The sequence below is a fragment of the Felis catus genome, chromosome B1, assembly GCF_018350175.1.
Source record: "Felis catus isolate Fca126 chromosome B1, F.catus_Fca126_mat1.0, whole genome shotgun sequence".
In the NCBI taxonomy this organism is placed as follows: domain Eukaryota; kingdom Metazoa; phylum Chordata; class Mammalia; order Carnivora; family Felidae; genus Felis; species Felis catus.
In genome coordinates this window covers 35,921,289-35,948,697 of record NC_058371.1, presented here as the reverse complement: position 1 = coordinate 35,948,697, position 27,409 = coordinate 35,921,289, and the positions used below count along the sequence as shown (strand labels likewise).

The following is a 27,409-nucleotide window of genomic DNA, read 5'->3' as shown; positions in this document are numbered from 1 at the left end:
GGCGGCGGGCAGTACCGCCTGGAGGGAAAGCGGGGTGTGGGTGGCTCAGGAAGGCCCCGCACCTCCGCCCCACGCGAGGCAGGCGGCCCGGGGCGGGCGCAGGCCCCGGGACCGGCGGGCGCGCCCCTCCCTCCGCGCGGGCTCCGGTTTCCTGGCTGGCACTGCGCGTCCCGTGCTACCTGTTGGGGCGAACCAAACCCAACCCTGGGGCCGGCGAGCGGCCGGGGCCGGGGCAGCAGGCCCGAGCGCCCGCGGAGGAGCGGGCAGGCGCGGCGCCCGGGCGGCCCGCGGACTCTGCAGCCTCTTCGCCGGTAGCCAGATTGCTTTTTTCCGGTGAGGAGGGGGGATGGGGGAGGAGGGCTCAGCCGAGCGGAAGGGGGAGAGAGGGCGAGAATGCGTCCCCTTGTTCCCCAGGCCCCTGCGGGGGGCGGAGGCGGGGGCCACACCTGAGGGGAAGATGCAATTAGAGGCGGCGGGCTGGGCCGCGCGGCCCCGGGGGGAGGGGTGGCCGCGGCGGGAGGGAGGGGGGAGGGCGCTCCCACCCCCAGCCGGAGCTTCTCGGGTGGGCTTTCCCAGACGCCTCCAGGTGTGCTTTAGGGGAGTGGAACTAAGAGCCATAAAACCCGCCTCTTTCCTCCTTTTCGCCGGCGTGTAATCTTGTTGAGGGGGAGGCCCTTCCAGCACGTCTCCCCGCGCAAGCCAGCTCTTCCGTTGATGGACCCCCCCCCAACCTCAGTTTCTCCTTCCTCTTCTTTCTGGGAAATTGTTGGAGGGAAATATTACGGAGAGAGAGGGAAAAGGATGAGAGACATCCCTTCTCCCCACTTCTCCCAAAAATGGCCCAAAAATAAGGACCGAATGGGCAATTAGGGAGGAGCCTGGTTTAGTCATAATGGGAGGTGAGTGAAGCAGCCGTCCAAGGCGGTGGGGGCCAGGGGTCCCCCCCCCCCCGCCTCTCCTTTGGTGAGGACTAGAGAGGTCTGACGCCCCCAGCTCTGGGCAATTTAGAAGGCAACAGCCAAGAGGGAGGTCTCTCAGGCCCCAGGACAGACATTCTCCCTCCAGCTTGTCATAATTGCTTTGCACCAGGTTGCTTTTTTCTCTCCCCCCTTCTAATCACAAAGAGCCTTAATCCTGGTGAAGACTGCGGGAGACGTGTTGGGGGTCGTTTTCTGGGAGGGGGGCGGTGTAGGGAGGGTGGTCCGGAGCCACAGCTGATAACTGGCGAGTTCAATGGGATTTTAAACACAGAGGCAACGCCCAGCAATTACCTGAGGACAAAGGGTTGGGGCCCCCAGGTGTGGAGGTCTGGACTTGGGGGGCAGGGGCAGGGGGCTGAGAAGGAGGTGTGTTGGGGAGGGGGAGCTCTTACAATCCCTCTGATTTCCGCAGGAATTTGAGACATTCTTTAAAACTCTAGACTGCCTCCCCCCAGCCCAGCTCTCAGACCCACCCCACCCTCCCTGGCTCGGGTTAGAGACAGCTTCAAAGGTGGACTGGGCCCTTTGTCTTGCCTCTGCTTTCTTCTCTGCCTTTCTCCGGCCCCTCCCTCCCTCTCTTTGACCTCCCCAGCACAGACGGCCTCTGGGGGCCGGCTCCAGAAAGCCCTCACTGTTTCCTTTCTTGCTTTTTGAGGTGAGACCTGGTGGGGAGGGCCTGAGACAGGGAGGAGTGAGGGAGGAAGGCAGCTCTGGAGGCCTGTGCCATCCCTGAGTGCCTTGCCCTGCCCCAAGCACCAAGCCTGGCAAGTCTTGGGTCTCTGGCTTGGCTCTCTGAACCTTCTCCCCACACCTTTTAGTGCCTCTGCCAAGTCCAGGCTCCATACCTAGGGGGCCTTGTCATATCTAGTGAAATCTATTCCAGCTGATTCCATCTGGTCTGGGGGTGAGTTCAAAGATGCTAAAAGGAAGAAGCCAAAGGAATAGATCTGATAATGGGGTCTCAAGGGATTTAACATGTGGAAAGGGGGGTAGGAGGAGAAGACTTCCCAGAGGACCACAGACTACCCCTGGCTGCTTCTGTGGGCCGGAAGGTTCTAAGCAAGTGTGTGGGTGGGGGTGGGCAGTGTGGGGGAAGACTTAGGGCAAGATGAGCACATCCATCTCGGGGAGGATGTGACAAAGTGGAGGGAGCAGGCGGCAGGTGCCTCAGATCCTCTGTTGGTTAGGATTACCAAGACCTCCAGCTAAGAATAGCCTGCATATTGATCTCCCCTCCTCTGTGCTGTCCTCCAACAGCCAGATGGAGCAGAAGGGGACATCCACTTACTTTCTAGTCCTCACAAGCAGGCTACTATTTAAATAACTGTGTTGAGCCCTGTCCCTCATACTTTCAGTGGCCAGTGACCTCCTTGGCTTCAGACTTGGCTGTCCTCAGCCTCATATCCCTGGACTCTTTGAAGGACCTCCCCCCCCCCCCGCCCCCACACACACCTTTTTGAAGCTCTTTCCTCCTTCTTCATTCTCTCACTGGGACCCTACTCTTCCTGGCTCCTCTTTAGAGAAACATTCCCTAAGATTTCTACCTTTCTCTTCTCTCCTTGTTCTTCCTGCTGAGTCTCTCCTAGCAATGCAACATGTCAGCTGTCACCACCTTGCACACCATTGCTTTCTCTCCCACACTTGGGAACTGCACCACTGCCAGGCCTCGCTGGGGTCTGTCTCAGTTACTACAGCAGCTTTCAAAGTCATGTCTCTGCCTCCTGACACCCCCACCTCCTCCAGGACATCACACAGTTTGTTCCCTGGCCCTACCCAACCCTAAACCACAGCTCTGCCAGTGTTACCTGATCACTAGCAGACTCCTTAGCGTGGTTTTCAAAACTCCTGTACAATCCTGCTCAGCCTCCCTTCCCAGCCCTGTCCCTACAAGTCCCCTCTGGGGAGTTCCAGGAGCTCTGGTTTAATAGCCAACCAGCACCCTGTGCCTGGCTCTGTTCCTGAGGTTCCCACTGCCCAGCACACCTTTCTCCAGAATGCTTGCACACTGCTGTCTCCTCTGCTCCATAGACTTTCCTCCCCTCTGGGGCTAGTGGCAGTCTCTGGTGACACAAGTGTCTCTGGCTGCCGACTTGCCCTTCCCTTATGGCCTATATCACGGTTTTCTGGAACTGTACTTATTTGTGCTTGTGTAATGGTTGTGCTACAAAGCAAGTGTCTCAGATGTAGAAGTAGTAGGTCTTTGCCTCCCTCATAGTACCCAGTGCAGTATGTTACACAAAATAAGTATTTGTTGAGGGAATTAAATCGACTGAAGGTCCAGAAAGAAGTCATTGGCTCTGAGCCCTGCAGTCCCTCAAGATGGAGGCAGAATGAGAACCAGAATCCTGCCTCCACCCTCCATCCTTAGGTGGACTTGGGTGGGGAGGGGTCCTAAGCAGTTATCCAAATACTTATTTGTCCCCTACAATGTACAAGCACTGTGCTAGCCCTTCAACTGACCAAAAAGATGGACAAGATATTATGTCATCCCCGGTCAAGATCTCAAGACACTTGAAATATAGGTGGGGGGATAAACCCACTTTTGGAAATTTTGGAACTTTTGGAAATCTCTCTTATACCTAAGATAGCAAAGTGGCATTTGGTACATCCCACAAGAGGGAAAAAGGAAACAGGAGCTATTGGAAATAAGGACACTAAAGTGCACAGAACTCTGGAGATGTGCTTACATGTAACCCCTTATTCAGGGGGTATTCCCATATAATGTGTGCACAAGCTTAGACTCAGAGATATTAACTCATCTACAGTTGCAGCTAGTGAGCATTACAGTCTAGGTTCTTGATGGTCTTCATCACCTGAGTGGGATGTTCTCTGCTTGTGGCCAAGCAGGGAGGGTTCTCCAGGGTGGGAGAGTACGTGGGGCTGGGACACTGGGAAAGGCTGGAGTTTGCATGATCTTTAAGAATGAGCAGGATTTCAGTTAGCAGAGAAGATATGTAAGGGAAAAATTTAAGAGGGAAAACAGCATGAGAAAAAAGGTTTTGAGGGGCTCCTGGGGTGGCTTAGTCGGTTAAGTGGTTAAGCGTTGGACTCTTGATTTCAGCTCAAGTCATGATCACACGGTTCGGTTCCAGAATTCGGGCCCTGAGTCAGGCTCTGCACTGGCGGCCCAAAGTCTGCTTGGAATTCTCTTTCTCTCCCTCTCTCTCTCTGCCCCTCCCCTCTCAAAATAAATAAATGAATAAACATTAAAAAGAAAAGAAAAAAGGTTTTGAGATAGGAAAATGTGAGGAGTGTTCAGGGGAAGGTGAGCAGTCCCTGGGTTTGGATAAAATTGCAAGTTTGCCTGGAGAAGTGGCAGGAAATGATTGGGTTACATGATGGAGAGTTTTGTGTGGCAGAGGCTTTGAGAAGGAGAGTGACCATGCAGTTGTGGGGTTGGAGGTTGGGAGAGAGACTGGTCTGGTGGCAGCATGCTGTGAACTAAGGCTCTGGGGTCCCTGAGACAGAGGGTCCAGTGCATAGAGGTGGGGTGTGTGTGTGACTTCTAAACTCTTTGGAGAAAGTGTCATTTCCAGGCCCTCATCTTTCCCTTTATTCCTTTGGCCCAGTTCTTCATCACCTTGCCCTTCTCCTTAGGTGCCCAGGTGCCCTCATTAGCCTCTCCAGGAGTTAATGTTTAGATAGCACAGGGGGAGAGTCCCTGGTGCTCCCAGCCCCAGCAGGCTGGTGCATGGGGCGGGGCAAGGGGCAATGGAGTGAGACAGAGAGAGTACAGAGAAGCCTGTTGCACAGGCCTTGGTGAGGGGGCTGGCGGCAGGGCCGAAGTCCAGCCGGGACATCTGGCACCAGTGATCTTGCTGCAGAAAGGAGCCAAGAACTAGTTGGGGCCTGGGACTGCCTGCCTGAGAGGGGCAGGAGCCCCAGCCCTTGTTGTGGACGAAAGGGGCCATCCTCAAGGCCTCAAGGCACTCCTGAACTTAAAGGTATGCTAGTCCCCTTAGTAGCTGGGTATGGCCAAGTGGTACCCAGGAAGCCTACCCTGGGGCCTGGACAGTAGGCACTGGTGTTCAGTGTTGCCTGGCTCTAGGGGAAAGATTTTGCCTCCCCTCTTATCCCAGCCTGAAGGGGAGAGAGGCAAGCACTGGGAGGGGGGATGGTCTACTGGTCTTGAGGAGTCTAGGGCCTTCCCAGGAGGAAGCCACTGGTGACAGAGCAAGTCTCACTGTAGGACAATAGAGGAAGTGGAGGTGCAGCAGAGGCAGGCAACAGAAGGGTCTCCTGGCCTGGCTGTGCCCTCCCTGTGAGCACCAATACACACACACACACACACACACACACACACACACACACACACACCAGGATCCCTCTCAGTAAGGAATGACCTTGACAGCTACCATGCCTCAGGTCGACAGAGGGAGCCCTAACTCTGCAGTCCCCTTGGTTCCAGGGCTGGCTGGTGGCAGACTGTTCCTGCCCAAGGTGGCTCTCCCACCCTGTGGAAGGACATTCCTGTAGAGTCGGGGGCAGTGAGAATGGGCCTTGCAGGATTGGAAGACTCTGATTCTCCTCTTGGTCAAGGGGAATGAGAGGAGGAGATGCTCAGAGATAGCCGAGGTCAGATGCGGGCCAGACTTCTGGGCCCGAAGCCCTGTGTCCACCCCAGCCTTCCTGCTGGAAGCCACCCTCTGACCCTTTAACATAGGTCATCCCTCCCTGTTCCTATCACTGTTCCCCAGCTGCACACCAAGCTTTCTGGAATGGAGGATGCTGCCCAGTGCTGCCTCCCTTTGCAAGTTCGGCCTGCTGTATGGCCCTGAATTAGAGCTGTCCTGAGGCCATACTGGGAGCCAACCCCAGAGCCTTATGGAAATGGGGAGGGGAGACTCAGTGGGAGCCCTGGCCCCTGCAGCTACCCCACCCCCACCTCAGCACCGAGGCAGACCTCAGGCCGCCTCCCTCCATCACTGAAGAGGCAGTAGGAGTCACAGCCGCCTCCTCCCCCCTCCCTGCTGCCGCCGCGGCTGAGCCGGCAGGTTGTCTTGGCAACGGGAGGCGGAGAGGAGATGCGCCGAGGGATGGAGGTGTATGTCACCGAGGAAGCTGCCGTGCTCCTGCCCCACGCCCCAGGCCCCTGAAGGTACCGGAGAGCCCTCCCTTCCCCCTCCCCTTGCCCTTTCCCCTGGATTCCCCCACTCTATCCGAGAAGGGCCTTGTTTCACAGACTGAGAATGCTCCCTTCCTCCCAGGCCATAGAGACTCCTACCCATTTCTCATGAGCTACCTCATCCCAGGCCCCTGTCCACAGCTGTCCTTCCCCGCACCAGCTCATTCCAGCCCTACCTCTGGTCACCCTTGCACCGGAAGACAAATCTCCTGGGGTGGCCTTGTCTGGTGGGGGGCAAGTGGGAGCAGGACAGGAACCGTGGTAGTGGGAAAAATCAGGGGTCCTAAAGGGCTGAGGTGGAAAAGCACCTGGTGCTTGGTCTCCTGGAGGGTTGGCAGCAGGGCCAGGGCACTAAGGGTGGGCTTGAAGGGAGGGAAGCAGAGAGGCTGTCTGAGGCTGGCAGTTTACCCAGAAAGGCCTGATTCCCCCTCCTCCGAGGCTGTAGCCCCTCCTGCCACATCAAAGGTACACCCCCTCCTGCATCATGTCCTGACCTTTTTTTTCATGGTTAGATGTTTCTTTTCTCACCCCCAGGCTTTCTCATTCCTTTCCACAGGGCCCTCTCCCTAGCCACTCCCCAGCAGCTGAATTCCTTCTACCCTTCCTCAGTCACTCAGCTGCCTGCCTTCTTCATTTCTCCATTCTTTCTGGAGCCCATCCTTTGAAATTCATTCTTCTCTATCTTTCACTAACCCAGACATCCCTCCCTTACTGTCCCTACCTGTCCCCTCCTGTCCTCTTTTCCTTGAGCAAGAGGTCTGGAGCACACTCTCACCTGTCCCCCTCAAGACCCTCCCCCTGTGATTTTCCATTCAGATACCCCAGAGCCCCCTCCCCAGATTCTAGATTTCCCGAAGGACAGCTCATACCATCAGCTGACCGGCTGTGGGCAGTGGTTACCAGGGCAACAGCAAGGGCTGCCTAGGTAGGCAAGTCTGCTGTGAGGTGGAGAGACTGCTGGGGCCACGGCCAGGGCCAGCCGGCTGAGTTCCCTCCCCTGTCCCCCAGGGGTCAAAGATGAACCGCGCTCTGCTCTGTGCCCGCAGAGACCCAACAGGCCAATGACAGGGTCCTGGACTTGTGAAGGTTTTCCCAGACAGGGAGGGCACATCCTGTAGTTCTGTGCTGGGACCTGGGCATCACCTGGCCGGAAATTCCCTTTTGATGAAGCTGCCCCAGTGAGAGATGGAGTTCTTCTCACAGTTGCCAGGGGATTCTGGTAATCTAAGGGCCAACCCAGTCTTTTGTGCTGAGGACCTGGTTTTTCAGATCTTCCCATTTGTCCCTCACCAGGAGGGGGTTAAGCCTTCCTTGAGTGACCAATTCCGGCATCTTTGCCCTCTCCCTACCACTGAGAATCTATGCCCTTTAGCACCCCAGGGAGGCAGGACCCCAGAGGCCTCCATTGCTGCTCTTAGGCAAGGAGTAGGAGATACAGGTGCTGGGAGAAAAAGGTGTTGTCATCTCTCAGTTATCAGTAGAGCCCCCTCTGCCCCCACCCCAACTCAAATTCTGTTTATGAGGAGGCTTGAGGGGCTGTGTGTGTGTGTGTGTGTGTGTGTGTATGAAAGTGTGTGAGCATGGAATGTTGCAGGGTTGGGGGTGTGGGAAAGGGAAAAAGGCCAACAGCTCGCGAGTCTGCTTCCGATTCTGCTTCGTCATGATGCCGGGTTAATGCTCCTCTTGTTTGAAACGGATTGAACTGCAGCTTTGAGCTAGGTGGAAGCGCAGACACATACAAACACACACCCTCAGGCCGGCCACACGCTATCAGCTGGAGGTGGGGAGGGTGCTGTGGGGGAGCCAGAGGCCCGCCCGCCAGACCGCCAGACGCAGGCTCCAAGCGCAAGCCTGTGGAGAAGCAGGGTGGGGACGAGGGGGTGGGGGCTCAGAGGGTAGGTCCCCTCCTGTGCCAGCTCCCCCCACCCGCCCACCTACCCCAAGCCGGGTTTTTCCTGCTATTTGTGCTCTGGGAAAGCACGGCTGGGTTCCTGGAAGAGACGCCTATTACCTTGGCTCTGGAGAAAAAGCGACAGCGCTGGGATCTGGGCCTGTGCCTGCCCAGCCCAGTCTTGGGGCCTCAGAGCATCTGGGCGACACTGTCTGGGAAGAGGTAGGTGGCAGGGTCTCCCATCTCTCTTCCCCTCTCTGGGCACTTTGGGCCACAACCCCTGCCTGGGAGTGAGGCTCTGGGTGGTGGCACGGATCCCCTTAGGAGGGGTCAGCTATGGCCGCTGTTCAGGCGGAGAAACCCTGGGACTAGCTGGGTTTGATCTCATCAAGCCTGATTTGAGGAAGAGGGCTGAAGGTTCATGCTGTCACCCCAGTGCCCCCTTCACCTAGCTGTGTTGGGCAGAAGTGCAAGTGATGGAATTGGGGGGGGCACTGGGGTGGGCAGGGGAGCTGTTCTTTCTTTGCTGAATAACGGGGAGTGGAAGGGGTTGCCCCCCTCGCTCCCAATGTGCTGCAGGTTTTGAGGGGGAAGCACTACACACAGACACCTGAATGCTGTTGGTGAGGGGTGTGTTCCTTGGGAGGAGGTACCTGGTGAGCCCCTTTCTAGCCCTTGGCTGGCCAGGCTGGGGTGAGAACCAAATGCAGAATGATGTTGGGTGGTAGGGCGTGGCTGCAGGCCTGACCCCTGCTCACTCCTGGCCACTGCTGAAGTGCTTGAAGAGGCTGGGGGCTGAGCAGACATTCAGGCCTGTGAGGATCCAGAGGCAACCCCTTGCCAGCCTAGCAGGCCAAGCCCCCTCCCTGGGCAGATGCACCTAGTGTTTCCCTCCCAGGGGACTGTGTTGCCAGGGTTTGAGAGTCAGGGGAGCAGGGGCAGGTGTAGGAGAAGGAAGGCAGTCATGCTTTGGGAATGGGGAGCAGGGAAGCCACCAGGGAGTGGGTAAATGGGGGGCATACATGTGCACAGCTCAGGGAGGGGGTGTCAGCACGTGATGCGAGTGGTTGTGAGCATGGAGAACGGGTGCCAAGAGAGGATCAGTGGGTGGGTGGGAGTGGGTGTCAGTAGCACTGTGTGTCACTGTGTGGGGGCCTTGCTGGGAGAGTGGGGGCGTGATCTTGCAAGCAGGGTGCATGGGTTCTGCAACTGTGTTTCAGTGTGGGCTCTTGCCTGTGTGGGCAAAGTGCTATGTCCACATGTGTCTTGCCTCAGTGCTGCTGGCTCTCCTTATGTTCAACACCTGAGTCAGGCAGTTCACCTGGGATGCAGGTCTATAGGAATTCCTCTTTTGGGGCTCGTGTGTGTGTGTGTGTGTGTGTGTGTGTGTGTGTGTGTGTGTAAACATCAGAGTAAGGATACCCTCAGAATTCAGAAAGCTGAACTTGGGACTCAAGATCCTTGCATCTCCCCGCAGCTCTATCAATCTACTTTGTACCAGTGGCACCACAATATACCAACAGAACCAGCTATAAGTAGAGACCAGAGCAGAAGCATGCTGAGGACCAAGTAAGCCTGAGGAGTTGGGGGGCACACAGAAAGAGGGGCCTCTTCAGAAGGAAGGTATAGAGAAAGGGTACATCAACACAAGAGAAGTCTAGGAGAAACTGAATGAAAAGATGCATATTTGTATGAAGTGGGGGGAGTAGAAGGGGCTGCCTGGGCCCAGTCCTGCTGTCATCAGGACCAAAGATGGGGCAGGGCCTTGAGCAGGTGGGTTCTCAGGCTGGGGCCCAGATTTTGGGCCCACCTGCCCTGCCTGATGCTTCAGCAGAGTGTGAGAGGGTGATATATATATAGTGTTGGTATTAGAGGAACACCAACCCTAGTCCTAGCGTATCGAGCAGGCCTTAAAAAATGGGGATGAGGAGAGAAGGGAAGAAGGGCAGGCACAGGCCTGATGGATGCTCCATGAACTGCTGGCCCAGAGCTGGGAGCCCTCTCCTGGCCTTCCTGCACGTCCTTTTGGAGCAAGCATGGGTGCCCCCTGTGCACGCGTGCACACAACCACCCACCCACACCCACCCACCCACACTTACACCCTCAGGCCTCCCTGGCTACTGCTGGTCTGCTCCTGCCCACTCTTCCCCTCTCCACCCCAGGATGGGATGCTGTTTTGGGAACCAGTGACCTAGCTGGATCCTTCCTTTATTTCTGGCACTGAATTGTTGCCACAGTAACTGTGGGGGTGGGGCTGGGAGCAGGACAGTGTGAAAGGGAAACAGAGCCAAGGGAGGAAAGATGAAGAAAGAGAAGAAAAAGGGAATGGAAAACAGAGAGTGGAGAAGGAGCAGGGAAGGGGCAAGGCAGGCAGTCACACTGTGAGTGAAACTGGAGAAAAGGGAGAGGGGCAACGTTCCTGCCCACACTGACCCCAGCCCACTTGGACAGCTCATTTGCCTCATTTCACAACTCATTTACTCTCTGCACTACCCGTGCCCAGGCTGACTTGACCCTGGCCAAGGGCACAAAGCCCTAGTCCCCCAGTCTCCCTGTTCCTTGTTCACAAGTCAGGCCAGCGGGCAGGAATCTGGGTGGCTCCACCACGTAGGGTTAGCACTATATAAGGTTAGCCCGAAGGCCCAAGTTCAGATTGAAGTAGGATCTTCAGAGACCCACTGAGAAGACTATCCATTGGCTTTAGCCTGAGACAGGCCTGGGTAGCAATTCCAGTTTGCCTTCTATTTGTGTGGCTTTGGCAAGTCAGCCTTCCAGCCACAGTTTCCTCATCTCTAAGTGGGGAAGGCTTGTGTGGAGGGTAAAGAGGATGTTATGAAAGTTCACGGCACAGTGACTGGCACAGAGCCAGCGGGGGTTGGTTTAGGATATGAGCAGAGGCTGGACTGGAGGTCCCCAGCTGTGGTTCTGCCCGCTGAGCCTTCATTTCTACAAGTCCAGGGAGGCACAGCCAGGCTAGTCCTATTTGCAGGAGGAGCCGGCTGGGATGGGTGCAGAGGTCTTATCACCCCCAGCCCAAAGCTGAGAGGTTCTAGTTGCCATGGAGATGCGCAGGTGGGCAATGTGAGGTGGGGCTGGGCTGGTGGCTTAGATAAGGCAATGCTGCGGGGCTGGGGGAGGGTGGGGTGGAGAAGGAGGGATGAGGAGCCCCAGTGTGTGATGGGAGTGAGCAGCTGGGAAGTCCTCTCCACCACCTGGGCTTGCCTGCCTCCACAGCCTTTCTTTCTTTCCCTGTCCTTCCATCCTGCCCTCCCTTCCTGCTGCAGCCTGCCCTTTTGGTCTGGTTCATAGGAGGTTTCTGGGACCGAGGGGGTGCATGTGCATGTGCATGTGCAGACACAAGGGGTGTGTACGTTCGGAGAGAGGGTCAGGACTGGAGGAGGGGAGAGTGGGTGTTGACTTGGGAGGAAATTAGCTTTGGGGGAGGGGGCCTCTTGTGGGTGGAGTAAGCAATTGCCTGCATAATATGATTTGAGAGAAGCCAAGAAATCCCTCCTTTCCTCCCTCTCGCCCTCTCCCTCACTCTCTCTCCTGAGAGAGAGAGAGAGAGAGAGAGAGAGAGAGAGAAACTCCACCCCAAAGCATTTTTCCTTAAAATTTCACCAGAAAGAACTTCACTTCTTAAGGCTAGCCCTAAATTAAAATGTAGTGCCCTGGAAGAGTAAGAGATCAGTTTGTCAGCGTGTTTCCTAACACACTGGGCACTGCCAAGCAGGCTCAAAGGAATGTGGCTCAGAGTAAGGGAGAGGAGACTCTGAGGCTAAGGGGATGAGACCCAGCACAGGAGACTGCCGCAGGGTTGTGGACAGCTCTGGAAAGGCCCGGGCAACAGAGCAGACACATCATTATTTTGAATCCTGTTTCTGAGTGGCTATGCCTGAAGGCCAGTGTTTGTGCACATGTGAGTGTGGGTTCAGGGCGATTGTGCACTGCAGTGACGTGGCTGGTCTGGTACCCTTCCCCTCACTTCTTGCCTGGGCAATTACCACTCTGATACACAGTCATTGCCTCATCCTGTACCTCCCTGCCACACACACACACACACACACACACACACACACACACACACACACACTGGTGCTCGAGGGGAAGGTGCCAGGGCCACCACCAGGCTCAGCCTGAGGCTCAGAACACATGGAAACTCTCAGTTCTCCCTGGCAGCTCAGCCATCCACACTCCCCACCAGACCTTTTCTACTGCCTTTAGCTTCTGCTCACCAACCTGTCAGATCTGCGTATGGCCTTATCTGTCACTTTTCCTGGGAAAATAATGGCCTCCCAATGGGACTGGCCCAGGCTACATGCTTCTGTGTTGTGGATACCCAACTTTCCCTTTCCTCTCCTTCCAGGGAAGCCTAGAGTTTTCTTTCCAAAGCCAGCCCTCCACTTGGGCCTGAACCACATGCCTCTCCCCTGCTGGGATCCCTCTTCCCTCTTCAATGCCTACAAGCATGTTCAGGTCTTCCCTTTCTTTAAACACCTTCAGCCAATCAGCCTCCTCCAGAGCCACTCTCCAACCCTCTCCCACCCTCTGTCACACTCTTCTTGCCTGTGTGCTATCTAGGCCAGCCCTGACAAGGGAGCCTCACGACTCCTCTGGAAATGCTCTCACAGGCCACCAAACCAGAGAGCCTTCACTCCCTGCAACACTTCCCGCCTTCTCTGGGCCAGGGACTCTTGGCTCCATGACCTTCTTTTCTCAGCCCCACTTGCCTACCATTTTTCTCCATATTTATTGCACTCTTACTGTGCACTAGATACACTCCGTGCCCCCAAGGAGCTGGCCATTCCGTTTCACCTCTCCCTTTCATGCCATCTGTGACTATTCTGGTCCCCTTGGTATTTCCCAGGATGCTGGTTTTAAACTTCTTTTCTCCTTTGACAACCTCATGTGCAAAGTACCGTCTGTAGTCAGATGGCTTCCAAATCTCTATTTCCAGCCTGCCCCTCCCTCAACCTCCTGTTCCTCCTGGATGTTCCCATGGGCTCATCGACTGCACCCACCTCAACCTCAAAAAGTGAACTCCATGCTTCCCCTTCTGTCTCTGAGGGCAGCCACCTCCCCATCCCCCAGGGGTTCTCCAGATCAAGTCTGTTTTGCACATTGTGCCTCTAGGATCTCTCCCTTTTGCCTCCTTTCCATCATGGGCCTCATACCCAAGTCAAGGCCCTCACAAGCCCCTGCCTGACTGCTGCCGTAGCTTCCAGGCTGGTCTTTGTCCACACTGTCCCTTCCTGTCCAGTTCGTCTTCCAGGCTGAAGCCACATTCAAAGCACTGCTTGGGTCTGTCACTTCTTTGTTTGAAAAAAGTTTCTAAGCATTCTATGGCTCCTCTTGCCCACAAAATACAGTCTGAATCCCCTAGTCTGGGTTGGAGGCCTCCATAATCTGACCCCTGACCTCCTGCATCAAACATATTTCAACCTTATGAGCTCTATAATTTAGCCATATGTGCTGTTCCCTAGCCAGACCCAGTGCTGCTCCCCATATCTCTACTTTTGCTCATGCTGCTTTATCTCTCAAGAATCCATTTCTTCGGTTTTTACATGAACTCAAACTGGGCATTCAAGGCCTACCTCGAATACCTCCTCTAAGGGATCTTTTTTATTATTCCTTTCTCAACACCCCAGCAGGAGTGATCCCTCCTCCTGTGACTTCTTATGGCTCCTTATATTATCTTATCTAGCACATGTAATTTTCTGCTTTGCGCGCAAATTATCTACATACATGCCTCATTTCTGGAGGGGCAGCTCGGCTCCCCTGACTCATCTTTCTGTTCTCCATAAGGCTTATCACTGAGTGTTGTCTGTGGTTACTGAAGAATTAGGTACTCAGGAAGTATTTGATGAATGGATAAAGCAATATATGACTGGGTAGGTGGGTGGATGGATGGATGGATGGATGGATGGAAGGATGGGTAGATACATGGATGAATGAGTGTTTGGCTCTAAGGCTAAGCCAAGTATATAGTTAGTTTGACAATGGCTGCTAACACAGTAAAGATCAGAGAGGAGTGAAAAAGAACTAACAGCTCTTGAATATGTATTAGAGTTTACTCTGATCCTCAGACACCTAGTTAAAAGCATTACAAAGTGAGAGCTAAGAAGGCAAGAGAAGGATAAAGCTCTGGAATGGAGTCTTTCCATGGGAACCAAATACCTAGTGTGACTCTGATGGCCAGAGTCCTGTCTTAGACAAGCCTTGACTCTAGAATTTCAAAAAGACTTGAGAAATGTGGCAGATTTTAGTCTATCCCCACAATGCACCTGACACGGCACTAGGCAGGCACTTCGAATCATGCCAATGCTGAAGAACAGTCATTTTCAGCTCACAACTCTGGACAACTTTTTCACCTGAGCCTCAGTTTTCCCATCTGTAAAATGGGTCTACCTTTGTTGTTGAGGGGGGGGATGAAACAAAATCATTCTTTTAAAGTCCTTATCAGAGGCACCTGGCTGGCTCAGTTAGTGGAGCATGCGACTCGACTCTTGATCTCAGGGTTGTAGGTTCAAGCCGCACACTGGGCATAGAGATTACTTAAAAATAAAATCTTTTAAAAAAAGTGTTTATCAAAGTACCTAACATGACCATTCAAAAAATGGTATCTATTGTTATTGTTTTGTCCTCCAGAAGTTAGCACTCATTCTGGTTAGTGAAAAAACATTTTCTGGCATTAGGCAACATATAATCAAGGGCAAAGTTATGCAGGTTTCTTTTTCAGTCCCACTGGAATTCTGAGAAGCGTTATAAGAAGGCTTGGAATAGTAGGGGAGGCCTCCCAGAGGAGCAGAGCTTAGGATGGCCCCTGAAGGACTAGTGGGTTCTGGGAGACATGGAAGGGGACAGAGAATAGTGGAAAGGGCATGCGCAAAAGCAGGGACATGGGAGTGAGGGCTGCTTTTGCAGCAAGCAGGTGGTTTTGGTGGGGGAAAGAGGGTGAGCAGAAGAATGGCCTGATACAAAGTAACAGGTGATAAGATTGGGAGCACCAATGACCTCAGTCTTTCATTACCCCCTGTGGTAAAGAACAGCTACAGAAAAGACACAAAAGTTCATTAGCCCTTGGGGAAATAGAAATAATAATAGTTAATACTCCACATGGTAGAATTTATAATATTTTAAGCATTTCACATTTTATAACTTATCTAATACGCAGAGCCACCCCATGACATAGATACTATGACTGTCTTCCATTTTACAGATGAGAAATGTAAGTACAGAGAGAGTAAGTAACTTGCCCAAGGTCACACAGCTGCTGAGTAGCAGAGTCTACTCACTCCCAGGTACTGTGGTCCAGAGTTCATGCTGCCTCTTCCCTGTACCTTCTGTAGCCATCAACTAACTCTCTGCACTCTAAGGCCCATGGCCACCATGGCTGGAAAGTCAGCCAGGCATTCACTGAGTGGTTATTATGTATCTAGTACAGGCAGTGGGGGGATGGGAAGATTGCTAAGGGAATCAGGGATGAAGGGGAATACATGGACTGTGGCCCCAGGGAACTCATAATCTACTGCAGCAGACAAGACCCAACTCCCCAGGAACAAAGAGGCAGCAGTGCCAGCTGGGATGCCTTCCTGCTGAAGCTAGGGGCCCTGCCTTGTAGAGAAGTAGCAATTCAGAGGACAGCCTCAGCACAGGCATTCTGAGAAGGCTGTGCAGAGCTGGGATGTGGCCTCGACCCCAAAGGGGACTCTATCAAATGCCTGCAAATGAGACTGCCTGCTGGACAGGGACAGGGACACCGAATGTGGTCTCCCTCCATGCTCCCCTCCCTTTTTCCAGGAGGCCTCCCCCAGCCCATGACAGGGCCACTTCATGCCAAGTCAGTTTCACTGCATCTCCACCCAGTCTATTCACCTGATAGGCTCAGTAGGTCCTTCTGTGTTAAACCTGCCTGGGATTTGAGACACAGGGGGCACAATGGACAATGGATTGAGTAGGGAGAAGGACAGGCGCCAGCACAGAGCCAGGGAGAGAGGCCACGGCCTTGGCCGAGAGGAGTGAGAACCAGGGCTTGAAACCGGACTGCAGCCCCAGGGCAGGGCAGGTGTGACAGAGCCGGAATGTGAGGCTGCACCGGAACGGGTGACCCCTGCAGTCATTTCCTTTCCGGCCAGAGAACAATGGCTCAAAAACAAGTGCAGTCCCTCCGCTTTTCCCGCTTTGCCGTCCACACGCGCGCTCGCTTGCTTACCCGGGGCTGAGCGAATGGAAAGCCTGAACCCTGAAGGGCGCTGGCTCCCTTCCGCCCTGCTCTCCGGAGCTCCCAGAGATCCGGGGCCCCACCGCCCTCCCTGGCACGATCTTCCCTCCCAGGCCCGGCATTCGGTCACCAGCCGGGAGAGTCACTGAGGGATGAGGACGCCACAGCCCGGTGGAACGCACTTTCTGCTCTCGTGGCCCCGAGCGCGCAGCGCCCAGGAGCCGGGCAGAGCCTGACGCCCTGTCGTCAACCCTCGCGCACGGGGCTCTGCGGGTGACCGGACCGGCCAGCTCCCTGCTGCATGGAACGGCTGCAGAAGGTGCGCGGGAGGTGCCCCCCCCCCCCCCCCCCCCACGTCCCGGCAGTGCGCGGCCTGGGCACCGGGTGGGGCCAGGCTTCCCCGCCGAGGGTCAGGTCGGGAGTCGACGGTGCCACCTGCTGGTTGCCTGCAGAACCGCACCTCGGGGCCCCAGAGGCCTAAGGAAGCCCTCCCCTGCCCCAGCCCCACCCTCCTTCCCTCCCTCCGCCCGGAGGAGAGCCAGCCCGCACCCGGCCCTGGCACGCACGCTCATTCCCACCCGCCCGCCTTTCACTCTCCCCAGCAACCACTTACCTCCCCTGGGAGCGTCAGCTCCTCCCGAGGCTCCAGTGTTCCTGGCTCTCCCTCCAGCATCGTGGTGAGTACTTCTCGGCCACCAGCACCCCCAAGCTGGGACAGGGATGGGGCGGGGACACTGCTGGGCCACTTCACCCAGAGCCTCCCTGACGATGGTCCTGCCAGGGCTGATGGGCAGAGAGAACCCAGAAATCCAGAGAAGGTTCTCCACACCCCCCTTCTCTGGTCTGGTCCTGCCTCATTGTACCCAAAATGCTAGGCGAAGGATTATCATTTTGTAAGGTAACTCTCTAAACTCTTAAAATTAAAATAATAGAATTATTAACTTTTAAAAGCTGACATCTCAGATGGCTGCCCATTTTCTTCCTAAGGCCATTATTCTAGGTGAGGCTTTTGGCACATCTGTTCCATTCACACCATTTCCCTTCAGGCCAAGATGGACAATCAGGTGCTGGGCTACAAGGACTTGGCTGCCATCCCCAAGGACAAGGCCATCCTGGACATCGAGCGGCCTGACCTCATGATCTACGAGCCCCACTTTACCTATTCTCTCCTGGAACATGTGGAGCTTCCCAGAAGCCGGGAGGTGAGGGGTGGGAGGCTCCTCTTGGACAGGACTTGGGGGAAAGGGCTCCCCCAGCCACACCGGGTAGGAGGTGGAATCCCTCTGACGCTTCCTTTCCTGGTGGCCAGACTCCAAAACAAGAAAAGGAACTGTGGGCAGAAATCAACCAATGGTCAACCCAGTGTTTGTGGAGAACAGGCAGAGACAGGCCGGAAGCTGGAGGATAAGCTCCACGCAGAGAGTGGGGAGGCCATGTTTGAATGGCAGCCTCACAGAGCCGGTGGTGGGGGCGGGGGGGGGGTTATGGAGGAAAAGGGTGTGAGTGGACAGAAAAAGCAAATTTGCCAGAAGCCCTCAGGAGCACTGGACGAGAAGGCTGGAATTCCTAGCTGAGTGACCTGCGTGAAAGTATGGTTTCAGTTTCCCCTCCTGTAAATCGAGGCAATACATCTGCCCTCCCACCTCACCAGCTATTTAAGTGTGAGAGAGAACTTGTGGCAGCTACTTTGTAAGCCGTGTTCCAGAAAGGGGTAGTGTCATGGCTGAACTGTGGACTGGGGGCAGGCTGGGGGCTACCCTGCTGGGAGCCCAGACTCCATCCTGACTGCTTGTGGGTCTTGTCCCTTCCCCTGGGCGCTAGGCTCTGAGGACAGGGTCAGAGCCACCTTCACTTGGCCCTCAGAGCACAAGCACACTGCTCCAAGATCCATGGCTTCTTCATACATCCAGAGAAAGAGAGGGCTCTGCCCAGGAGAGTACTAGGATGAAGAAGGATGGAGGGCCAGTTCTGGGAACTGGCAAGGACTGAGAGAGAAGAGGTGGCTCAGAAATTGGCCGGGCAAGGGTGCAGAGTTGGGCGGGGGATGAAGTGGCCCTTCCGGGGCTCTAGGGATGAGGATTTACCCCTACCCTTGTGGCTCTGACCAGCCTCCTCTCCATCCGCAGCGCTCACTGTCACCCAAATCCACATCCCCCCCACCATCCCCAGAGGTGAGTCTGCCCCACACCTGACACTTGCCCGGCTCCCCTCCCCCACACATATGCAGAGCCCATGGGATGACCTCATCCTGTTGCTGACCAGCTCTGTGTCCATCTGTCTGTCTGACCCAGGACCTCATTTAACCCTTTCTCCCTGGGTCAGACATCATCAGTAGGTCGAGTCCTTGGATACCCTTCCTCTGCCCTGGGGTTGGGGGCTTGTGGGCTGTCAGGGTGGGGGGAACAGAGATGGTGGAGTCAGGTGAAGCAGTGTCTCTCTGGGTTGGAGAGGGTAGGGTGGGAGACCTGGGAGCTTCAGTGAACCACACTTCTGTTCTGCAGGTGTGGGCAGAGAGCCGGTCCCCTGGAACCATCTCTCAGGTTTCAGCCCCAAGAGCCACTGGGACCCCACGGACCAGCCTACCCCATTTCCACCATCCTGGTAGGCTTTACTGTCATTGTGGCTGCACCCTTTCCCTGGGACCTCTTTTTCCTGCAGGAACCCAAGCTTTTTACTGTCTGCCCCCACTCTCTGGGGTATATGCTCACTATGGAATTGGCTGGAACCCCTGATGGCAGGACCACAGGCGGATGGTGCCTTCCCTCCCACCCAACTAGAAAAGTGGGAAAAGTCCCAATCCCCTGAGGGACAGCTCTAGGAACTCCAGTTCTGTCTTGGCTCTTGGCAGGAGCCCATGAATTTCCTGCCTTCTTCCATTCCATTTGTGCCTCCTCATTGGTCTGGTCTCGCCCACCATCAGCATATCCTCCTTCTCATCTGCTCTTGCTCCCTGTCCACAGAGACAACCCGCCCAGATTCCAACATCTACAAGAAGCCACCTATCTACAAGCAGAGAGGTGAGGGTTCCCCTCACTGACCTGGGCCGCTTTGCGCCACCGGCTAGGGGACCGTGAGAGAATAGCTGTTCATAACAGCATATAACCTCTGCTCTGTATTCTTTGCTGTGTGTTGTGTTTACATCCATGGTCTCACAGGTGTGAAAGAGGACAGGAGAGGGAGTTAGGGGCTGGGCTAGGCTGAGGTGGCCTGGCAAGGGGTATGGGCTGACCCTGACCTTCACCTGCAGAGTCCATGGGAGGGAGCCCTCAGAGCAAGCACCTCATCGAGGACCTCATCATCGAGTCCTCCAAGTTCCCTGCAGCCCAGCCGCCTGACCCCAACCAGCCAGCCAAGATTGAAACCGACTATTGGCCATGCCCCCCGTCGCTGGCCGTCGTGGGTAGGACACTGTGTTGGAGAGGGGAAAGGGAGGCCTGGGATACTGCCTCCCGAGAGCTGCTGTTGAAGCTCCATGAACCCACCCTCTCCCCACGCCCACCCCACGTCCTTCATGGCCCTCTCAGCTCATCGCCCTTCCCTGTGTTCCAATGGCTCTTGGTGTGTGTGGCCCTGCTTGTTAGTCTTTCATTCACTTTCCTTTCATTTGGCCACTCAGCAGACATTTACCAGAAGTCTGCCTCCCAAGCTCTGTGACAGGAGCTCTGGGAAAGAGAAAGAGGAGCAAGACAAGGGTTTAGTCCCCTGTAAATTTAAGTCATGTGAGTGTGCATTGCCTACTCAGCTTTACCACAAGGCTAGAAAACGTTACCTTTATTTTATTTTTTTACAAAATAATTTGTAGTGTTCTCTTCAAGGTGCAGCCCAGTTGCCACGCACAAAGCCAGCACCTGACAAATGCTTGTTGAGCGAATGGCTGATTGACGAGCCTGCTTTTGCCTGTGTTCCCCAGAGACAGAATGGAGGAAGCGGAAGGCATCGAGGAGGGGCGCAGAGGAAGAGGAAGAGGAGGAAGATGACGACTCTGGGGAAGAGATGAAGGCTCTCAGGGAGCGTCAGAGAGAGGAACTCAGTAAGGTAACATCTCACTACCCCCCAGACACCCTGCCTATATCTTCTTGGGGACAAAAGTTCTGGTTCACTAGCTGTTCTGTTCTGAATGGTGTCATGCCTGAAGAACATCCTTGTAGGAACACGAGGAACCCCCCTTCTTCCCAGGACTTCAGCTTGCTGCTACTGAATGGACACCAGGACACCAGTGCTGCTTTTGGGAAACACTAGTTAATTTAGGGTCAAAAGGAAAGAAAAGGGTGCCCCCTCACAGTGCTAGGCTTCAGTAGACTAAGTTCACGGGAAGAGGAGCAAGGAGAGAGCAGGCCACTGGTCTCCAGAGCAGGAGAAAGGGTGTTGGGGGTCCTGGAAAGGTCACTGATGGTGGCACGGACTTGTGCTCTGGGATGCAGAAGCCACTAGGATACAGTTACGCTGAGCTGCGCTGATTCCTTGCTCTCCAGGGTGGCCAAACCCAGTGTGGCAGTGCATCAGACAGTGACAGGCCCCACAGGCTCCAGGGCACCACCGAGCCACTCGGAAACCAGTCCCCAGTCCTGCCTGCAGATACCCAGCTCTGAACCTTTTGGAGATGAGAAATGCGGGTAGAAGTCTTGGACCCATCTTCCTTTCTCCTTCTCCAGGTTACTTCCAACTTGGGAAAGATGATCTTGAAAGAAGAGATGGAAAAGTCATTGCCTATCCGGAGGAAAACTCGCTCTCTGCCTGACCGGACACCCTTTCATACCTGTGAGTGCCATGGGGTGGGGGGGGGTTCCGAATCACCTGGCCAGACCTTGAGGCCAGAATCGGAGTCTGAGTTTGTTTATCATATGCCCAGCTCTGTGCTCCTGCGGTGTAAGGGACAAAAGATTGTGTCACTGGCTCAAGGCACTCGTGTTCTCCTTAGGGCAAGAATACCAGTCATGGAATAAGACTAAAGCAGAATTAGCAAATTTTGTTTAACTTATCAAACACTTATTGTGTGTTCAACATATGCTAGACATTGGGGATTATAAAGAGTCAAAAATATAGTCCTGTCCTTCAATAGCTCCCAGTCCATGGGGAAGCTGACATGAGAATTACGGTCAGTGCAGTTTGGGGAGGTGTTGTGGTGACATGAGAGGCACACAGTGTGTGCTTCGAGAGGATCATGACTGGGCCTGGGGCTGGAGGGTCGGGGAGGAGGGTAACTAGGTCTTGAAGCGAAAGAGTGAGTGGGGGAGAAGGACATTGTGGACACAGGACAGTGTGCGAGCAAAGGCAAGGAACAGGAAACATCCTGGCCACCTTACAGGGCCTGCAGGAGCCTGCAGTTACAGAGCCCAGAGTGTGCCTTGGGGTGGCAGGGATTAGCCAGAGAGACGGGGCGGGGGGGTGTCCTGGGCTTTGGGTACTAAGCCCTCTAAATCACTGGAGTTTAGCCTGGACTTCCCTAGAGCAGGGCGGCTGCAGCAGAGGGAGGGAGAGCAGAAAGCCCAAGCTGCAGCAATGAGGCCTCTAAAAGCCTAGCCTCAGGAGCCACCCAGCATCACTCCTCTGCATCCTATTGGTCAGAGCAGCTCATGGGGCAGCCTAGACTCAAGGGAGGGGAGAGGCATTCCACTGCCTGATGAAGGCAGTGGTACAGAGGCTCACGGGCTGGAAGAAAATGTGCAAGCCATCTTTGGAGACACTCTACACATTTCCCAATAGTCTGGATAAGGACTAAAACTGTACATAGGTTCAGAGGAGAGGCGTTGGGTTTGAGAAATATATAGGAGGTGGAATCAACTGGACTAAGTGGTTGACTGGCTGTGGGAAAGGAGAGCCGAGTCAGGGTCTTGGCTTGGGTGCTAGGTGGGGACATACCTGGAACTGATGTGATGAGGGAGGAAGGGGTTGGATGAAAGATGAAGGGACTGGTTTAGAACATGTTGGGCTTGAAGTACATGTAGGTGAAAGCTGGGTCTTACTGAGTTGGAAGCTTGAAGGGCAAGTTGAGTCTTCAGCTTGTATGTAGTGGTAAGAGCCCCAGCAATGTCCAGCTGGAGGTCCCAGGAGGAGGCCCAGCCTCAGGATGTGGGAGGTGAGCCTTAAAAGGCCCCTTTCTCTGAGGGCTGGGGACTCGGGTCTGGGAGCAGGCCACATGGGAAGTTGAGGTTGTCTGCTGAGCGGAAAGAGGGTGAGGCTGGGTGAGGTTGGAAAGGTTAGGACCAGACGCTGCAGGGGAGGGGAACCGTTGCCAGTCTTTTGGACTGTAGTGATGATCATCCACGCAGTGTGGGCCTTATCTCTGTGGTTTGCAGGCAAGAGTTGCTGGCTGATCCAGGGTTAGAGTTTCATAAGGCAGGTGTCGAGGGATGAGGGGCTGGGTGAACTGCTGAGTGGTGGTGAAAGTGGTTATATACCCCACCATGGGTCGAAGGTCCCAGGGGAAGCGGGGAGCAGGGGGATCAAGACACTGGAGGTCCCCATGAGACTGATGGACATTTGTGCTGGGAATGAGGATGCAAGGAAGCCGCAAACAAGAAAGGTGCTGTGGCTGCAAAGTGGGATTCCCAGGTTTCAAATGTGCAGCAGTTGGGGACAAGACCTAGGGGGTGGCCATTTGGAAGGGCTGCCTGATGGGGCTGAGGTGAAGGCCACAGAGGGGGTGGGATTCAAGGAGCCATAAGGGTCATATGTGCTTGGACATCCACAGGGTCACTGAAGATCCCCAGGATGATATTTCAGTAGGATTGGGAAGAGTTACAGTAAGGTCTTTTTAGAGAATGTAGAATAGTGAAGGCCGGAAGAAAGAAGCAGATAGAGAGATGTCCCAAAGGTTGGATTCAATCTTCATGTTCTACCAGAATTTGCTATTCAGTCAAAATTAGCTCTTTAACTTCCATTTTGGCCTTGCAGAGTTGAATGGCCAAATATCTACCACACCATCATGTTTGGCATCCCTGAACTCCTATGTGACCAGTGATCACATGACTGCTTGACTGCTTACGTTACTGTCATAGCTAATCAGCCTCAACAGTTTCAGAATTGTGAACAGGCATGTCATTCTGACTTGATGGTAGTGTTGAAATGGTCACTTTCAAACGTAAATGAGCATTCTAAAAATAATTCCAAGTGAAAATCTTCTGATATGCTTTGTAGGTTGAAATTCTATCATTCATTTGAAATATAAATTATACTTATCACAGAAATGAAATGCTTCAATAGTGAATGATCATTGTAGAAACAGATAATTTCCTATACAAAAGTAAGAAGTATTTAAAAAAATTTTTTTTTTAAATTTTTTCTTTTTTTCAGCGTTTATTTATTTTTGGGACAGAGAGAGACAGAGCATGAACGGGGGAGGGGCAGAGAGAGAGGGAGACACAGAATCGGAAACAGGCTCCAGGCTCTGAGCCATCAGCCCAGAGCCCGACGCGGGGCTCGAACTCACGGACCGCGAGATCGTGACCTGGCTGAAGTCGGACGCTTAACCAACTGCGCCACCCAGGCGCCCCTAAAAAAATTTTTTAATGGTTCTTTATTTTTGAGAGACAGAGACACAGAGCGTGAGCAGGGGAGGGGCATAGAGAGAGACAGAGAGAGGGAGACAGAGTCCAAAGCAGGCTCCAGCCTCTGAGGTGTCAGCATAGAGCCTGATGGGGGCTTGAATTCACAAACTGTGAGGTCATGACCTGAGTCAAAGTCGGATGCTCAACCCACTGAGCCATCTAGGCACCCCTTAAAAGAATGTTTTAAGAAGACAATTCTTTATAATTTTGAATCTGTCAAGGCTGAACCTTCAAACAAATTGTTTGTCAGGGCACATGTCTGGCTCAGTCAGAGGAGCATGTGACTCTTAATATTGGGGTCGTGAGTTCAAGCCCCACATTGGGTGTAAAGATTACTTACATAAATAAATACATACACTTTAAAAAAATGTTAATCAAAATGATTGCCATAGATTGCCAATGATTTCTAGCATTTGGACATGAAAGAGTTTTGAGATCTGGGCAAACTAAGAATCTTAGGTACAAAGTTCTCTTTAGGAAAACCTGTTACTGAAAACCAACAATATGTAGAGATAGAACGCCTAGTGATCCTATGAAATGTGTAAGTTCAAAGTGATATCTGATCTTGCACACGTGAAGTCCCTCTCTAGATATTTTTAAGTGATCTCTACACCCAGCATGGGGCTCGAACTCATGACCCTGAGGTCGAGAGTCGAATGCTCCACCCACTGAGGCGGCCAGGCGCCCCACAAACATGGTGTATACAGACTTCTGTGCTAGTATACTGCTGCCACAGTCTAGCAGCTGATGGCGCTGAGGAAATGATCGTTTCTGTATGATAACGTCATACATCTGAAATGTGATTACTAGCATTGCTAATTGTAAATTATGATTCCGTCCGTCATTTTGACGAAATTTCAGATATATTTCTGTAGTCCAGAGTTTCATCTTATGACGGTGAGCCTCATCATCTGACTGTCACTGGCCAACTATCAGTTTTAACACTTGGGCATTTCGTCCAGATGTGTGTTTGTTTAGAGAGACAGCCCAGAGCTGCCAGCACAGTGCCGCTTGCTGAAGGTAATGGGCAAGAGCCAAAAGCCAACAGGGGCTCCCCGGGCCCCCCAGGTCTGCCCTTCACAGCCCTGCCTCTGGCAGGGGAGGCCAGGGAGGCAGCCCTCTCAGGAATGGCTGTCCAAAGGCACCGACCAGGCCTCTTGCTCTCTTCCAGCCCTGCATGCAGGAACATCAAAGTCATCTTCTCTCCCCGCCTATGGCAGGACCACTCTGAGCCGGGTAAGGTCCCAGACCAGAGATCAGCGCCTGCCAGGGAAGAGTGTGTCTTTGGGCACCTCTGAGGGACTGAGCTACTTGGGCATCCTGAGGGCACAGGAGACCCTTAAAGTGAGGGGGAACAGTGTGGAATCCTCCAGCTTCCTTCTGATCCCTTCATGTCCTTTCTAGCTACAGTCCACAGACTTCAGCCCCTCTGGGAGTGAGACTGGAAGCCCAGGTGAGAGGCAGGGCCATCCAATACCAGGCGAGCAGGGAAAGAAAGGGGCCTCAGCAGGCCCCAGGGCAGCCCCCGCGTCTGTGATGTGGGCTGGGCTGTGGCTGGAGGTTGGGGAGGCTGAGCTGGCAGGCTTGGAGGCCTGCTGACCTTTGAGCTACCTCCAGACAATGACTCTTCTCTCCCACAGGCCTGCAGGTGAGTGCCTCCTGGAGGGGAACACATGGAGCAGCAGAAGCCATGGATGAGTGACAGGCAGCATTGGGGGAGGGGGGTGTGGGGCCACAGAGGCCTGGTAAGGACTCGAGAAGCCCAGGGTAAGGCTGGGGAGGTCTCCCTGCCCCACTCTGGCTCACTGCGGCTTTGGTCTCCCCAGAACGGAGAGGGCCAGAGGGGGAGGATGGACCGGGGGAACTCCCTGCCCTGTGTGCTGGAGCAGAAGGTGAGGGGCAGGGGCAGAGTCAGGGGTGGTGGGCCGGGGACAGAACCATCTACAGTGGGGGTGGGCCAGCCAGCCGGGGGGAGAAGCCAGGGAAGTGAATGCACTAAGGGGTCGATGATGGGAGGGGCAGCAGGGAAGTTGGGGGACATGGCTGGCAAAAATGGCATGAGCCCTGAGGGCCCCTACAGGCTGATAAGGGGCCCAGGGAATTGAAGGGTTACACTGACAGGAAACTCTACGAGCCTAAGACTGCCCCTTCCCCTCCCTGCCCAGATCTATCCCTACGAAATGCTGGTGGTGACCAATAAGGGGAGAACCAAACTGCCTCCAGGTGTGGATCGAATGAGGCTTGAGGTATGCGGAGGAAATGTGTGGGGTGGGCTTAGGTGCCACTAATGGGGTGCCTTCCCCTGCCTGATGGGGAGAACCGGGGGCCTCTTTGAGTGCTCCCTTAGTCATTTGGCCAGCCCCACCCTGCACCCCTGTTCCTAAGCTGCCCCTGCGTGTCCCCTCTACAGAGGCATCTGTCTGCGGAGGACTTCTCAAGAGTATTTTCCATGTCTCCTGAAGAGTTTAGCAAGCTGGCCCTGTGGAAGAGGAATGAACTCAAGAAAAAGGCCTCTCTCTTCTGACCACCCCTCCCACTCCTTGACTGACCCTGTCCCCTGCTGCTTCAGGGCTCTGGAGCTGGGGTCACTAGACCCCAAAGCATCATCCCTTGGGGGAGCAGGGAGGTGGGGTGGAGGTAGGGTTGGCTCCATTCCCCAGGTGAGGAGGAACCAAGACCTCTGCAGTGCTGGGGTTGTAGGACATGAACTTGCTTCCCCATAATGAGCTAGGGGGGGCCTCCTTCCCTCATCCCTGGTCCTCACTGCACAGGGCAAACCCAGTCTGGACTCCAGCACACACAGAGTTAATGTTTGCACCCTCTCCCCACCCCAACCCCACATGAAGGTCCCCACAAGAGAGTGAGGAGAAACGAGGCAGCATTAGTGGTCAGGCATGTTGGCTGTCTTGACCAAATGGGTGGGTAGGACCCTCGGACCTGCTAGGAGGCAGGTGAGGGTGGGAAGCAGCCAGGCAGGCAGGGAGAGCCCCAGGATGCTGTGTGCACCCAAGCACGCCTCCTCACCTCACCTTGGACAGCTTCCCCTACACCTGGGCCTCTGGCTTCTCTGACTCTTAGCAGGAGCAGGCTTGAACTCAGCCTCTAACAAGGAGGCCACCCTGCCCTCCAGCTCACCTTGTCCTCTCCTTGTGACCCCTAAGCTTCAGAGCCTCTTGCTCCAGCCCTGTGGCTTCCCCAGAAGCCTTGGCTTAGAGTGGAGATGTTGCAGAACCTCAGCCCGCCGTCAGCCTGCAGGCAAAGTCCGCTAGAGTTCTAGCACCCAGGTCCCGGGCAGAACCCAGGCCTTCAGGCTCCTTGGATGGGATCAAGAGGCCAGGCTGAGTGTCCTGGCTAGCAGGTCCCGTCCATTCCCACGCATCCCCCACCACGCTGTCTAAAGAATGTAATTTATTGGGGCACCCCCCCAGCTGCTTTCTCTCCTAACTCTCTGCCCTACTTTAATCACACTCCCAGCTTTTCTTCTCTACAGAAACATATGTGTATATAATTATATATATATTTTTGCCTGGGGCTGGGTTTGGTACCTGCCCAGACTCTGGCATCCCTTTCCACTGTGTGTGTGTGTGATAATGCTGTGGGAGGGGGACTCTGCTTGGAATTAAAAGGTTGCACTGGGCCCCCAAA

At 54.4% G+C, this 27,409-nt stretch overlaps 1 protein-coding gene across 12 annotated transcripts; it reads left to right on the top strand.

The window, feature by feature from the left end:
• Nucleotides 1-54: 54 nt before the first annotated feature.
• DMTN (dematin actin binding protein) lies at nt 55-27,409 on the top strand. Of its 12 annotated transcripts, none has more exons than XM_023252525.2 (16): nt 55-333; nt 16,331-16,536; nt 16,820-16,894; nt 17,264-17,419; nt 18,344-18,388; nt 18,719-18,818; nt 19,178-19,234; nt 19,465-19,617; nt 20,128-20,252; nt 20,870-20,975; nt 24,936-25,000; nt 25,169-25,217; nt 25,405-25,412; nt 25,591-25,656; nt 25,930-26,010; nt 26,175-27,409. In XM_023252525.2, the coding sequence occupies exons 2-16, from the start codon at nt 16,519-16,521 to the stop codon at nt 26,286-26,288; spliced, it is 1,218 nt and encodes a 405-aa protein (XP_023108293.1). In that variant the 5' UTR covers nt 55-333; nt 16,331-16,518; the 3' UTR covers nt 26,289-27,409. The 12 variants fall into 12 exon arrangements, with proteins under 12 accessions (XP_023108293.1, XP_044911350.1, XP_023108291.1 ...); XM_045055415.1 differs by lacking the exon at nt 55-333 and adding an exon at nt 4,777-4,924; XM_023252523.2 differs by lacking the exon at nt 55-333 and adding an exon at nt 5,927-6,078.